The following is a 13,254-nucleotide window of genomic DNA, read 5'->3' on the forward strand; positions in this document are numbered from 1 at the left end:
ATCCACTGCTGAGGGGAGCAGTGGGCGAGACAGGAGAGGTCTGCCGTGTCCTGTGGGCCTCTCCCCGACCGCCCAGGAATCGAACCCGCGCCGCCGAGGCTGCGGACATCTTCCCAGCGCGGCGCTCACCCCGCTGCGCCACCTGGGAGGCCCGCGAAGCGCTTCGTTAATATGATTGGCCCCCGCGGGCTTCCTGCCTGGACTACATTTCCCAGCAGGCCCCGCTCGGAACTACGAGTGCCTGCGTGAGGCCCGGCGCCGTTGGCGGCGGCGCAGTCGCCGCGGGGGGAGGGGGCGGCTGACGGGCGGGCGCTTTGCGGTTTGAATGGCTGCGGGCCCGGGCCGTCGGCGCTCCTGAGGGCCGGCCGCGCGGGGTGCGTTATGCCTTCGGGAGGCGACCAGTCGCCGCCGCCGCCGGCAGCAGCGTCGGAGGGGGAGGAGGACGAGGACGGCGAGGCGGAGGACGCCGCGCGGCCGTCGGGCTCGCCGGCGCCGCAGACGCAGCAGCGCTTCGAGGAGCTGTGCAGCCGCCTCAACATGGACCAGGCGGCGCGGGCCGAGGCCTGGGCCAGCTACCGCGCCATGAGCGAGAGCTACACGCTGGAGGTGCGGCGGGGCCGGGCGGCGGCCGGGGCGGGGGCGCCGGGGGCGCGGCCTTCCCGGGGGCCGTTCCGGGCCGGGCCGGGCGCGCCGTCGCGGGTTCCGACACGGCGCCGTCGTCGTCGCCGGCGCCGTCGCCCTCGAGCCGCGTCACGGAGCGCCGGCGGGCGCCGCCGGCAGGTGCAGCCGCCGGGGGCGCGGGCGGGCGGGGCCGCTCGGAGCGCGCAGGTGACCCCGGGCGCGGCCCCCTTGGGGTGCCACCCTGCCTGGGTGCGCCCCCGCGGCCCCGGGCCGTGCGCGTCCGGGTGGACAAAGGCCGGGCGCGGGCGGGCGGGCGCCCCTGGTCGTGGGCGCCGGGGCCGCGGGCGCTGCGGGGCTGGGGGCCGCGCGTGCACCCGCGGGCGGCGGGGCGGCCTCGGGCCAGTGAGGCTCCGCGCCGCGGGCGCCGCCCCTGCGCCGGCCAATGGGGAGGCCCGAGGCCGGCGGAGCTGCCTGGCGGGGCGCGGGCCGGGCCCCCGCGCGGGGTCACTGTGGTCCGGGCGCCCCGCGAGCCCCGTGGGGCGTCCCGGCTTGTGCTTGCGTCGGTGCAAAGTCAAGCTCTGCCCCGCGCTGGTGCCAGGGGAGAAGGAGCCGCGCGGTGGCTTTGGGATCTGACAGCCCAGGCCGGTGCGCGCCGGCGCAGCCCCCCACCCACCTCCCCCCACCCCCAGACCCCGCCTGGCGCTGGGGGGTGCGGGGAGCGGGAGGCCGCCCTCCCGGGGCCGCGCCCCGCGCCCGGGTCTCTCTCGCCGCCCCTGACTGTCCCCACACGCGCCTTTAATGATCCCTCGGGATCACCCTAGTAAGTCAGGCAGGGCCCGCATCACCACCGCGCGCTCGAGCTGGTGCAGCTGGAGCTGCTAAGGGACGCGGGGGACAGTGTGGCGTGAGCAGGGGACAGAAGATAGATGGCTGGGAAAGGCAGTCATTTTGAAAGCCCGTGTGGTTAGTCAACGTTTTTAGGACTTCAAGCTTGTGTCTTGGCTCGATTGGCCCAACACATGAACGCGTGTTCGTGTGTCAAGGACACATTTTGGGGTGGTTTTTATTTATTTTCTTTATCATGTTTTAAATTTTCTTACAGTGTTGTTCATTCTTTTAACGTTCTTTTTGTAAAAGAAAGATTTTTATTTTATTTACAAGAACTGGGGTGCAGGCCAGAGGTGCTGGGGGTGAGAGAGTTCACCAGAGACAGAGTGGGGAGCAGAACAGGCAGATCTACTGAAATACACTGCTGAGGGGAGCAGCGGCCGAGACAGGAGAGGTCCGCTGCGCCATGTGGGTAGCTTCCTGGCCAGCCGGGCATCAAACTCATGCTGCAGAGGCTGCAGGCAGCTTCGTAGTGCTGAGACTTAACCCCTTGCGCCACGAGGGAGGCCAAGCAGTGTTCATTTTTGCACAGCATTTGATCTCTCCCCTAAAGTGTAGTCCCGGTAATTATCCCACCCCCTCATCACCTGTGAAGCATCACCATGGTCCCTTGTGCTCTTTGCACCAGTGTTTTATCAACTGCTTTTTGATCACCTGTTCTTGGCAGACACTTGCAGGTGATGGACTTGGAGCAGTGGACAGAAATTAAGAATCCCTGCCCTGTGGAGCTTATAGTTTTGCATGCTGTAAGATAATTTGGCATGTCTGTCTCATGGAAATATAGAATAGAAAATAAATTACATGTAATAATTAGTACAGAATACTGGTTACAGAATGTTAACTTTGGGTGGCTTGTATTTTTTTCGTTTCACATTTGTAATTCATTTAATTCTCACAGTCCTCAGATAAGAACATGGATTCTCTGTGACTATTAATTTGCCCAAGGTGTGCGGCTCCCAGGTTGGGACTCTCGAGGTGCATGTCCTGAGAGAGCCAGGTAGAATATGTGCCTTTCATGGTCTTGACAATTGTGTAACAGCATCTTCACTTACGCTGCTGACTGAGACAGTTACACAGTGTGAGGGCACACCCCAGCCCGGATTCAGAACGAAGGAACATGGAACACAGACATTTTCCTCTCAGTGGAAGAATGTCTGTGTGTAAGGAGAACACGTGGGATGCTTTAAATTTAAACATAGGACATTTTTTATATTGAAGTATATACCGCTTATTAGCTAAAAAATCAATTTTTTTCTTATTTTACAGGGAAATGATCTTCATTGGTTAGCATGTGCCTTATACGTGGCTTGCAGAAAATCTGTTCCAACTGTAAGCAAAGGGACTGTTGAAGGAAACTATGTATCTTTAACTAGAATCCTGCGCTGTTCAGAGCAGAGGTAATTATGTTAGAGTTTGAAAAGTGAGTGTGGCTAATATAAAATTGTAGGATAGTAGGAATTCTTTTTGTTCATTTTGTAAGTATCTGACCCTTCAGAGTACTGAATTATAAGTAGGTCATGGTTTTCCTTTATCACATCTAAATTAGTACCAATTACATGTCACTTCTTTGTTGAAAAATATTTAAATTTATCGTCAGGTTCTTGTATGACAAGTTTATTATTAGAAGTTATGACTTAACTGGGTAATATTGGGAGATTGTTAAATAAGGAGATAGAGAAACTTTAGGAAATACTCTCGATTGAAAAGATAAGTAAAATATGATATTAAACTTAGAAATACATACGCAGGACTTATATCTTAATGTGTATGTGATGTGTAACTACTTCTCAGTGTCCTGCTGGGGGTAAGCAACACTATTCTTGTCAATTCTAGAAAGGGTCAACTTAAGTTTTAAAAGAGGCAGAAATTGCTTTTTCTATCTATTGGGTAATTGAAATAGTTATATTATTTGTGCCTTTTAGATTCTCTTATGGCTTATTAAGGATTAATGGAAAGGGACCGTTCCCATTTTGGAGGAGCAAAATGCCACTGTCAAAATTATGGACCTAGCAGTTTTTAAAAATCACTGACTATTAAAAAAAAAATAAAAAAAATAAAAAAAATAAAAAAAAAATCACTGACTATTAACAAGGCATGTAATATTTTAGCTGTAGTCTGTTGTTAACCTTGAACTCCATCTTGAGTTCTGTTTAGTTAACAACAAAAGGTACTGCATAAAGAGTTGAATAATGCTTGAACTGTAAATCTGCAGAAGTGGACTTAGAGAAGGTGCAACAGCATAGTCAGTATGAAGAAGGAAAGTGGAGCAGATTGAGCAGTTATATATCAGAGAGGAGCTTAAGAAACAAGGTTGAATTGTGGACTTACCATTGCAGAAGATTGTAAACTAAACTTACCTGAAAATTTTAATGCAAATACTATAATCCCAGACTTCAGTTATTTCCATTTCAAGAACTTAGTTTTTATTTTTACATTTTCACCAGTGTGTTCAGATTGTTCACTTTTCTGCCATGATGGACTAAATGGATTCAAAATAAAGAGCAGATGGGAGAAGACATTATGCATATAACTGATAAAAGATCAGTGTTTAGAGCTCTATTGAGAACGATTAACAAAGGGCTAAATAATTGACAACCACCTACTAAAGGCGGTAAAGAATATGGTTTCCTAAAGGCACTTGTCACATAGCTGACACAGGCCAAGATCCTCACCTTCACTGGTGATGACAGGCCAAAGTATAAAATGAGACGGCATTTAATTCTCATCATACTGGGGAAGTTTGAGGTCTGGCAGTCCCAAGCGGGTACCATAACGCTGGCAAATGGGTGCCAGTATCAGTCAGCACTCCCACTCTGGGGGCATTCGCAGTCTCGTTGAAGATGCACCTTCTCTGACTCAGCTGTTCTCCTACTTGATAGTTTCTAAGGAAGCTCAAATACATGTACAATAAGTGTCCATTGCAGGTTTTTGTGTTACAATTAGAAACCTCAGTTTCTATTGGTTGGGGAATGAATGCCAAAAATGATAGTTCATCTGAAGGAATATTTTTAGCAATTGAAATTAATGAATTGGATTAGATGTATCAACATTAATGAGTCTCAGAAACATGACTGAGTGAAAAAAGTTGCAGAACATACAGTATGATACAATTTATGTAAAATAAAAACCACACGCAAAATATATTTCTTCCCATTTATGGGTTGATATGTGTATCTATTCAGATGAGCTTTGGAATGGTGGCTAGCTCTGAGGAGGAAGACGGTAACAGGCTGGGGGAGTGCAAATTGGAAATTTCACTGTATCTATGGAATATGAAGCAAGCATGGCACAAGTTATTTGATATGTTAATATTTGTTAAATATGACAGTTAAGAACATGAAAATTAGTTTCATGACTCTCATTTATATAGTTCATAATTTTAAATATACCCTTAGATCTTCTCAAAAGAAAAATAGACTAAGAGCAAAGAAATAGCCAATCTGCAAGAGCAAGCTACTCAGGGGCATGCGTTGTGATTTTATATAACCATCTTAAAGTCACATCATTAATGGATTAGTTTGGTTTGCTTTTAATTATCTTCAACTGTGTACATTACATTTGTGTTAACTATGAAAATATCTCATTTTTATCTTTAATACCAGCTTAATTGAATTTTTTAACAAGATGAAGAAGTGGGAAGACATGGCAGATCTACCCCCACATTTCAGAGAACGTACTGAGAGGTTAGAAAGAAACTTCACTGTTTCTGCTGTAATTTTTAAGAAATATGAGCCTATTTTTCAGGACATTTTTAAATACCCTCAAGAAGAGCAGCCTCGTCAACAAAGAGGAAGAAAACAGCGGTATGTTCTTCCGTTTGTGTTCAGGAGAACGTCTTTGTCAGGCAGCGCTACGTTCCCATCCCTCCGTTTGTGCCCCTCAGTGTATTTTGCGGGTCTTGAAAAAAGAAAGGGCCTTCATAAATATTCTTTTCCTTAATAGATTTCTGCTAATAAAAGTTTCTTGCTTTTCAATTTTCAGTTGTGTATTAGCCATGAAGAGTTGTGCTGCTTTCACATTGCAGAATGTATGGGGTCTTTGTTTTCATAAACTTTTCCTTTTTCACTTAAGCAACCAAAAATGCAAAAGGCAGACCTTAGAGATTTTCACCAATTAATTACCTTTGGTATAGGATTTGGCGCCTTGATTTTCTGTTATTGACTATTGACTCTCCCCTTTTCTATATATTATGTCTATTAATTTGACTTTCATGTCAACCTGAGCCATACATAATCCCCTTGTAAAGGCCACATTATGTATTTTGATGTTTATGACCTACCAAGAATGGGAAAACTGCGTTGTGGGAAGAATAGGGGAATGGAACCTATTACACATCTGTCCTTTCCTTCATGCCTGAGCAGTCTGGAAACATCCTCTGCTTGGTGTTCTCCCCCTAGTAGGTGAGGGCAATTGGGCCAGTTTATCATGGGTCTCTACCTTTATCATGTAAGTTTTTTCATAAGGTAGAAATGGAAATTTGTTCTTAAAGCAGACCAGAAAAATGTTTAAAGTGTTACTTTTTCTTCAATATAAAAAATATTCCCAAATTGTGAAGGATATTTGCAACAAGTGAGCAGCCTTCAAAAAGATAACAAATTGGGCCTCCCCGGTGGCGCAGCGGTTGAGCTCTGGGTTGCAAAGCTGCCCGCAGCCTCTGCGGCGCCGGTTCGATCCCCAGCTGCTCCCCGGCCACCGGAGGAGGGTCCCACATGGCGCGCAGACCTCTCCTGCCACCCGCTGCTCCCCTCAGCAGTGTACTTCGGTCCTTCTGCCTGCTCTGCTCCCCGCTCTGGCTCTGGTGAATTCTCTCACCCACCCGCGCTTCTGACTGTACCCAGTGCTTGTATAAATAAATAAATTAAATAAATAAATAAATCTTTAAAAAAAAAGATAACAAATCATGTACATTTTTATATCCAGCTGCTCTCATTTGTGCAATTTGGGGGCGCCAACTGTTTAAATATTCTAAAAGTTTGGATAGAAGCTTTTTCCTGAGTCAGAGCAAGGCTGATGTGATTATTCATAGAAGGGAATAGAATCTCTTCTTTGGAGCATTGCAGAAAATAATTTCAGCTTGCACTTGATTTGATAAGGTATGTTTTTCATTAAGAAAATTGTGACGCTAGCTTAATTTAGAAATTTTTCATTTATAATCACTGTATTTTTCTTTTTTTTAAAGATTATTTATTTACTTATTTATTCCAAGGTTCATTTTTATTTTTTATATTTGTATATTTTATTTTTTATTTAAATATTTTATTTTATATAATTCTTACATCTTTTTTCATCTTTGCACAATGTATGCATTTTCATTTTGGTTATATTCCCCATACAATTGCACCCCCCCCTTATTTTGACTCTAGTCCTTCCTTTCCCTGCCCCTCCCTCCCCCTTATAATCACTGTATTTTTCAATAGTACTTTTGGCTAATAAAAATAATTTACCAAGCAGTTGTTAACAGGAGTGGGGACTCTTCTAAGACTTTAACCTGTATTGTTTCAGTTAATCCCTTTGGCAATCTGAGGAGGCTGATGCTGTTAATACAGGGGGGAAACAAGCCCTGAGAGGTTAAGTATTTCTGCCACAGTTACTGAAACTTAGGTGGTCTGACTACAGAGCTCAGGTGCTTCCCCTTGACTGTGCTGCATCTCACACAGACCTGTCTTTAAAAATTTCTCGCTGAGTATTATTGAGCACTTATTACATGAAGTACTTTGTTAGATAAGGACGCAAACCCAGTCTCTTTCTCTTGAGAGTTACAGTCTAGTTGGGGATAGGAGGCTTCTATAAAGATTCTAGTTTGTGCAGTTAGCATGTTATAAAAGTCATGTGAGCCCCCCAAAATAATAGAAATGTAGGACTTCTGAGGAGAGAATAAACCACTCTGTATGAGCCAGTCAGGTAAGGTTCCATGGAATAAGTCGAAGTAGGTCTTGAACAATGGGTAGGATATAATAGATGAATTTGGAGAAAGATAGAACCTTTAATGCAGAAGATAAAGAACGAAGATATAGAAGGAGCAAAGCAAGAGGAAACCTTAAGTTCTAGAGTTCTCAAGTTACAGAGTCAATTTTTAAAGTGGCTTAAGTGTTAAGTAAAATAAGTTTGACTTATCTTGGGGTACATCAAAACTAAATTATCATCTGCTTGTGGTAAGGAGCCCACTGACATTTCATCTTTGCCATGGACTGGTGAATTAAGTGCAATATATACCCAAATAGAATAATCCTTTTGCAGGTAGAGGGATTGGAGAGCTAGCATACTTAACCTGTGTGGGATCCCAATCCCAGTCTCCTGTTTCTTCTTTAATAAGAGCGTCTTGTTAGAATAAGGCTATTGGGATATGAACATTGCCAAGCTTAGCAGGTCTCAAACTCCTTTTAGCAGACAACTTGGAAATACAATAGGTACTCTTTGTGAATGGAAGTGTAAGAAACTATAGGAAACCCATAATTTATATTTAATGGCCTTTTTGAATTGGTGTAATCTGGAATGTCTTTAGGGAAAGAGCTCTTTACAGTTAATTCATCAGCTGTGATGGAGGGGGGGAAATTGGGGAAATATCTGATTGCACATGAATCTTTAAAGCAACATCAGTTCTGCTGGCTCATCAGAACAATTACTTATTTTCTGCCTTACCTGTCTTGATCTTGTCTAGTTTTTCAGAATTTTCTTCCTTCTGAGGTGAGCTCTTTCCCTGGGCCCCAGCAATTGCCCAGCAATATTTGGTTGGAGCTGAACTTCTTGTGCATTTTCCACCTGAAGCTCAATATGCTGTCACTCCCACTAACTGTGGGTTTTGAGTCTCACCTAATTTATAGTTGTTGGTGATGTCTTTTTTCTAGTTCTTGTTATCTTACAACTTTTTTCTTCCCTAAAGGCGACAGCCCTGTACCGTGTCTGAAGTTTTCCATTTTTGTTGGGTGCTTTTTATATATGCAAAAGGTAAGAAAAGAGTAATATTTATTTAGATTTAGCTTATTTAAATGTTCAGGTTTTACTTCTGTCAGCAATGAATCTTTTTCTCAGTGAAGATTCTTTTCTCCGTGAAGTTTCTCAAAGGTTTAATCCCAGATTCTTTAAGTATTGCTTTTTCATAAAATATTTTGAATTTCTTTACAGTATCCAAATTTTAATTATGAAATGCAAATTCCTGTAATTTTCTTAAAAAACGTGTTTTCACTCAAATTTGTGCTTCTGAATTATGGACTGAAAATGTACTTGTATCTTGAGCTGTATATTTTTCACAAAACATGTCTTATTTAGTTGAATGGAACTGATCATCCTCAGGAGTAATTCAGATTACTTCTGACATCTTGTTCAGATAAATATACTAGATCAGGTACCTTTAGATATAATTTACTTTCTTTCCTTTTTTCCCCCCTAATCTCATTTAACCTGTCCAAGATCTGCATTCAAGGAAATCTGTTTTTATTGTATTTTTGTCCTCTGTATTCCTATGCAGAATCATTTCAACATAGGAATACAGCAGAAAGAAAGTATATTTAAGTTAGTTGTATAGCATTTATCTATAGACTATGTAGAATACCTTTGCCTTTAAGATAGCCCAATAAAATACAAAGTGAAGAGATTCAAGAAGCTGAAAGGGAAAGTCTCATTATTAGATCATCTAGTCCAACTTAAAGATGAAGGAATTGAGGCTCTAGAACAAGCTGCTGAAAACAGAGCTAGAATTCGAACCCAGATCTAGCTCTTGGTTTTCTGCTGGCTATGAGGACCTTCTAGCAAGGTACTTCCTTGGTCTTGATTTGTGTAATAATAGAGGGTCCTCTCTAGCTAGTTTGGTGAGAACTTACCCTCCTTCCATGAGGAGCATGCTCCATTGAAAAGAAGAATCTTCTGTCAAAAAAAAAAAAAGCTTAGTCATTTTGCATCCCATCACATTGATGTATTTCTTTAATGGCGATGAAGGTGATATGATCAATGGCATGAAGTAAAGACTTAGGGTCGTAGGAATTGCTTTCATGGTGGTTTTCACATGTTTCATCTTCATGTGTCTGTTATTATATAAATCTTTTCATATGACTGCAAGTATATCTGACATCTGGGATTGTATCTGTTTTGTTTGTGATGGTGTATATGTGCTTGCTTCTTTATAAACTATTGAAGAGGAATTTTATTGTCCTTACTTAGATTTTTGTCTCACTGCATTAATTAGGGTAGTATTTTTTCTTTCTGCAGTTAACTCAGTGTTTCAGATTTATTCTCCTTTCATTGATTTAATCCATAATGATTTAATCTGAAGAGCTTTTGACCCCTCACTATCCATTACTGTGATACTTTATGCTCCTTTTGGATCTTTTCTAATAGAGCAGTTCAGTTGGCTTTCTTCAGTTCTTGATGTAGTTATTTTGGAGGGAAGTTTTACTTTTTTATAGCCTTCTCTCGACGTTCTTTGTAGCATCTGGGCATCCAGATTATCTTGTTCCTGATAAGTAAGCCTGCTCTTTATGCCTTATCATTGTTGACTTCCCATGGCAGTACATGCCAGTAACACGTGTGGGCTCGCTCCCGTGTAGGATTTTGTGGCCTGAAGACAATCAGTGCTACTTCCTTTTTTTTTTTTTTGTGAGATCCCAACTCTTCTCTTTCCTGGTAAATAAAACAGCTTGGGGAAGAATAAACAGGTTGTCTTTGTTGTTAGAAAACTAAAAAGTCTCCTAAAGTGAGATTTATTTCTAACTTCAGAGTTGAGATTGTCATGTGGGGACAATCTTGGAGTTTAAATTAGATTCTAATCTTTAGGGGCCTTTCAGATTTTTGTTGGAAGTTACAGTGCTGCTGTTTTTTCCCTTCTGTGGTTAAGTACACACCAGTGACAAGTTTAGACTTGTCAGTGTGATGGGCTTTGTAGCTTGAAAGCGGTAGGTGCTACTTCCTGTTTTACATTTGAAGAACATTATGTCTTAATATTAAACCTCTTTACAGGGGAGTCGAGCAATTCAGTTGGTTATATTAGTGCAAGATTTAACCTATTATAATAGACCTTCTGCATCGGAAAAATATTTTTTTCTCTTTAATTCATTTAAGTTGATTTGTTGAATGTTTACAGCAATACTAAAAAGATTTATCCTGGTATGCTCGGGTAAGTGGTAACTTTCTTTGATAGAAAGGAGAGAACAAACCCTGCGGTGAAGCAGTGTAAGCGTGTGCATGTGGCTGTGCCTATGTTAGAGTGGAATTCAGGGTAAAAATGTTGAGATTTAGAAATAATTCTTAAAAGAATGTTAGCTATTTGAATTCATCAGATGTTGTAAGATCAGCATGAAGCATATATTTGTAGTGTTTAATGAAAAAAAGGATATGCTCAAAGTTATAGGAATATATCTTAAGAAGAATAACAAAACTATTTAACTGCCTCTAAAAACTGCTTTCACTGTTGGACTTAGCACTGTCAAATGCTGTTTTTATAGTTTTGACATGTTTATGTTTCTATAGTTTTAAGGTTTGCTTTCTTAGTTAACAAGCACAGACAATTATTCCTGTAATATTAGCTCTAGAACTTAATATCTTTGATTGTGGTCCTGCCGCGTTAATTTGTATGAACTTATAATCAATATGGAAAAAAAGTATTAAAAATATTACCACTAGGAGTGTGAGTATAGGTTCTGGTCATTTTAAGTACATATGTGACAAAAAATAATTATATAAATTGTTTTTCATCTGTCCCTAAGTGTCTACTAATTTTCTTGATAGAAAGATATTTTAGTATTATGCAGCTTCCCATAGTCAGATAATTTATGAAGCTTTTTGTGTTCAGAATGTTCAAAGGATAAGCCAAATAATAAAATTTTGGCTAGCTAGTAGGCAGTTAGTAATTGCTTAGATAAAAGAATAATGAATGACATTTTTGGTAAAGTTTTGGATTTCATCAAACTCTTAAAGTTTATTAAACTCTAAGAGTAATAATCCAAAATGTAGCTACTTAAATGTTTTTTAAGTAGCCATCGAGTAAACTTCATATAGTGTTGTATGTCATTTTAAAAGAAGAGATTATATTTAAAATATTGTAAAGTTGATGCAAATTTAACTGTTTATAATCCTATAGGCAATTTTCCCATGATTAGTGATGATTTGGTCAATTCCTATCATCTTCTGCTATGTGCTTTGGACTTAGTGTATGGAAATGCCCTTCAGTGTTCTAATCGTAAAGAACTTGTGAACCCTAATTTTAAAGGTAAGTTTGTAAAGCAAAGATTATTGGACAACCCACATTACACATTCTATTTACTCTTAAAAGTTCTGTACATAATACAGGTTTGCTGCTATCAAAGAAATAAGTGCTTTGAAAAGTTCTATCATAATTATTCAGAGAACTTATAACTAGGAGTTGAGCGCTCTATAAAAATATTTATGATAAATGAAATTGCAGTATCACAAGTTTAAAGTCTTAGATGCCAACTTTAGAAGTTTCTGAAATACTAAGCAGAAAGAAGGCATTTTGAAACCTGGAATAGCAAAAATGGCATTGTTAAAAGAATCTTCGTTGTTTTCTACAGAAGAGTAATAGTTATGGTTCTGAAGTAAATGGACATTTTAGCTGTTAAACATGTGTGGAAATAATTATTTTGGCAGTACATTTAGTAGACTGTAAAGTATGTAATTTCTGTGAATTATACACAGTAAGAGACTATTCTCGCCTTTTGAATAATACCGTAGTAAGATTCTGAGTGTCAGTTTTTCAGTGGTTACAACAAGAATTTCAACCTGTCTTCTGACTCAGTTTAGACTTCTTAAGTTAGTAGAGTTAGTGGCTTCGTTGTTCCTGGTTGGTAAATTTGATGTCCTTTGTATAGTGCCTTCCTCGCATCTCCTTCTCACTCCATTTCTATTTCTTTATAGCTGCTTCCCTTCGTTTCCCCGCTCATTTATTTATTTATTTATTTGCATTAAATCTCAGGCAAGAATAAGCTGCAAGATAATATGATAAATAAATGTAATACAAATATATGAAACTATATAATCTTTCAACTGTAAATTTTTTCACATTGGTATTTTTGTTTGGATGTTAGGCTTATTTGCAACGTTTTTTAGGTTTTATAGCCTTATACTAAAATTACTGTTTCAGTTTTTATCTTTTAAATTCTCCAGACAGATAATAATTGAGATCTTGAATAGGGTTGTACTTTATTTTTATTCGCTATTTTTGAACTATTTTCAAATTGAATCAAATAGACATTATAATACACTATTTCCTGTATGTTCATATGCTAACTCATAAGATGATTGGATTCTATTAGATAGAATTTAGCTTATTACAGTTTTGTTTATGGAATGCTACCTGAATGTCACTGTTCTATGATTCTATCTGTATTAGGCCTAGCTGAAGATTTTCATACTAAGGATTCTAAACCTTCCTCTGACCCACCTTGTGTCATTGAGAAACTCTGTTCCTTACATGATGGCCTAGTGTTGGAAGCAAAAGGAATAAAGGAACATTTCTGGAAACCCTATATTAGGAAACTTTATGAAAAAAAGGTTTGTAAGTAATAAAGACATAATATGAAAATACTTTCTGTGGAAAGATTTGATTTAATGTGATGACTTAAGGCTCTTTTCTTTTACCGTAGCTCCTTAAGGGAAAAGAAGAAAATCTTACTGGGTTTTTAGAACCTGGAAACTTTGGAGAGAGTTTGTGAGTATCTTTGTATATCTCAGAGTTTATTGTTTTCATTGTGTGTATCCTGGAAGTCTAGAATATGTTTTGTGGGAGAATATACGAAA

General features: G+C 40.7%; 1 protein-coding gene across 1 annotated transcript in view; it reads left to right on the forward strand.

Moving 5' to 3' along the window:
* The first annotated feature begins 352 nt into the window (after positions 1-352).
* The window catches only part of RBL2 (RB transcriptional corepressor like 2), a 51,142-nt gene continuing 38,240 nt past the window's right edge, over positions 353-13,254 (forward strand). The window contains exons 1-7 of the mRNA XM_037515788.2: positions 353-606; positions 2,776-2,906; positions 5,112-5,312; positions 8,390-8,454; positions 11,579-11,707; positions 12,848-13,008; positions 13,101-13,165. Of these exons, the coding sequence (XP_037371685.1) occupies positions 382-606; positions 2,776-2,906; positions 5,112-5,312; positions 8,390-8,454; positions 11,579-11,707; positions 12,848-13,008; positions 13,101-13,165 (977 nt within the window). The 5' untranslated portion in view covers positions 353-381. The remainder of the gene's footprint in view (positions 607-2,775; positions 2,907-5,111; positions 5,313-8,389; positions 8,455-11,578; positions 11,708-12,847; positions 13,009-13,100; positions 13,166-13,254) is intronic.

Source organism: Talpa occidentalis, unplaced genomic scaffold, assembly GCF_014898055.3.
Source record: "Talpa occidentalis isolate TD23 unplaced genomic scaffold, MPIMG_talOcc4v2.1 talOcc4.17, whole genome shotgun sequence".
NCBI lineage: Eukaryota > Metazoa > Chordata > Mammalia > Eulipotyphla > Talpidae > Talpa > Talpa occidentalis.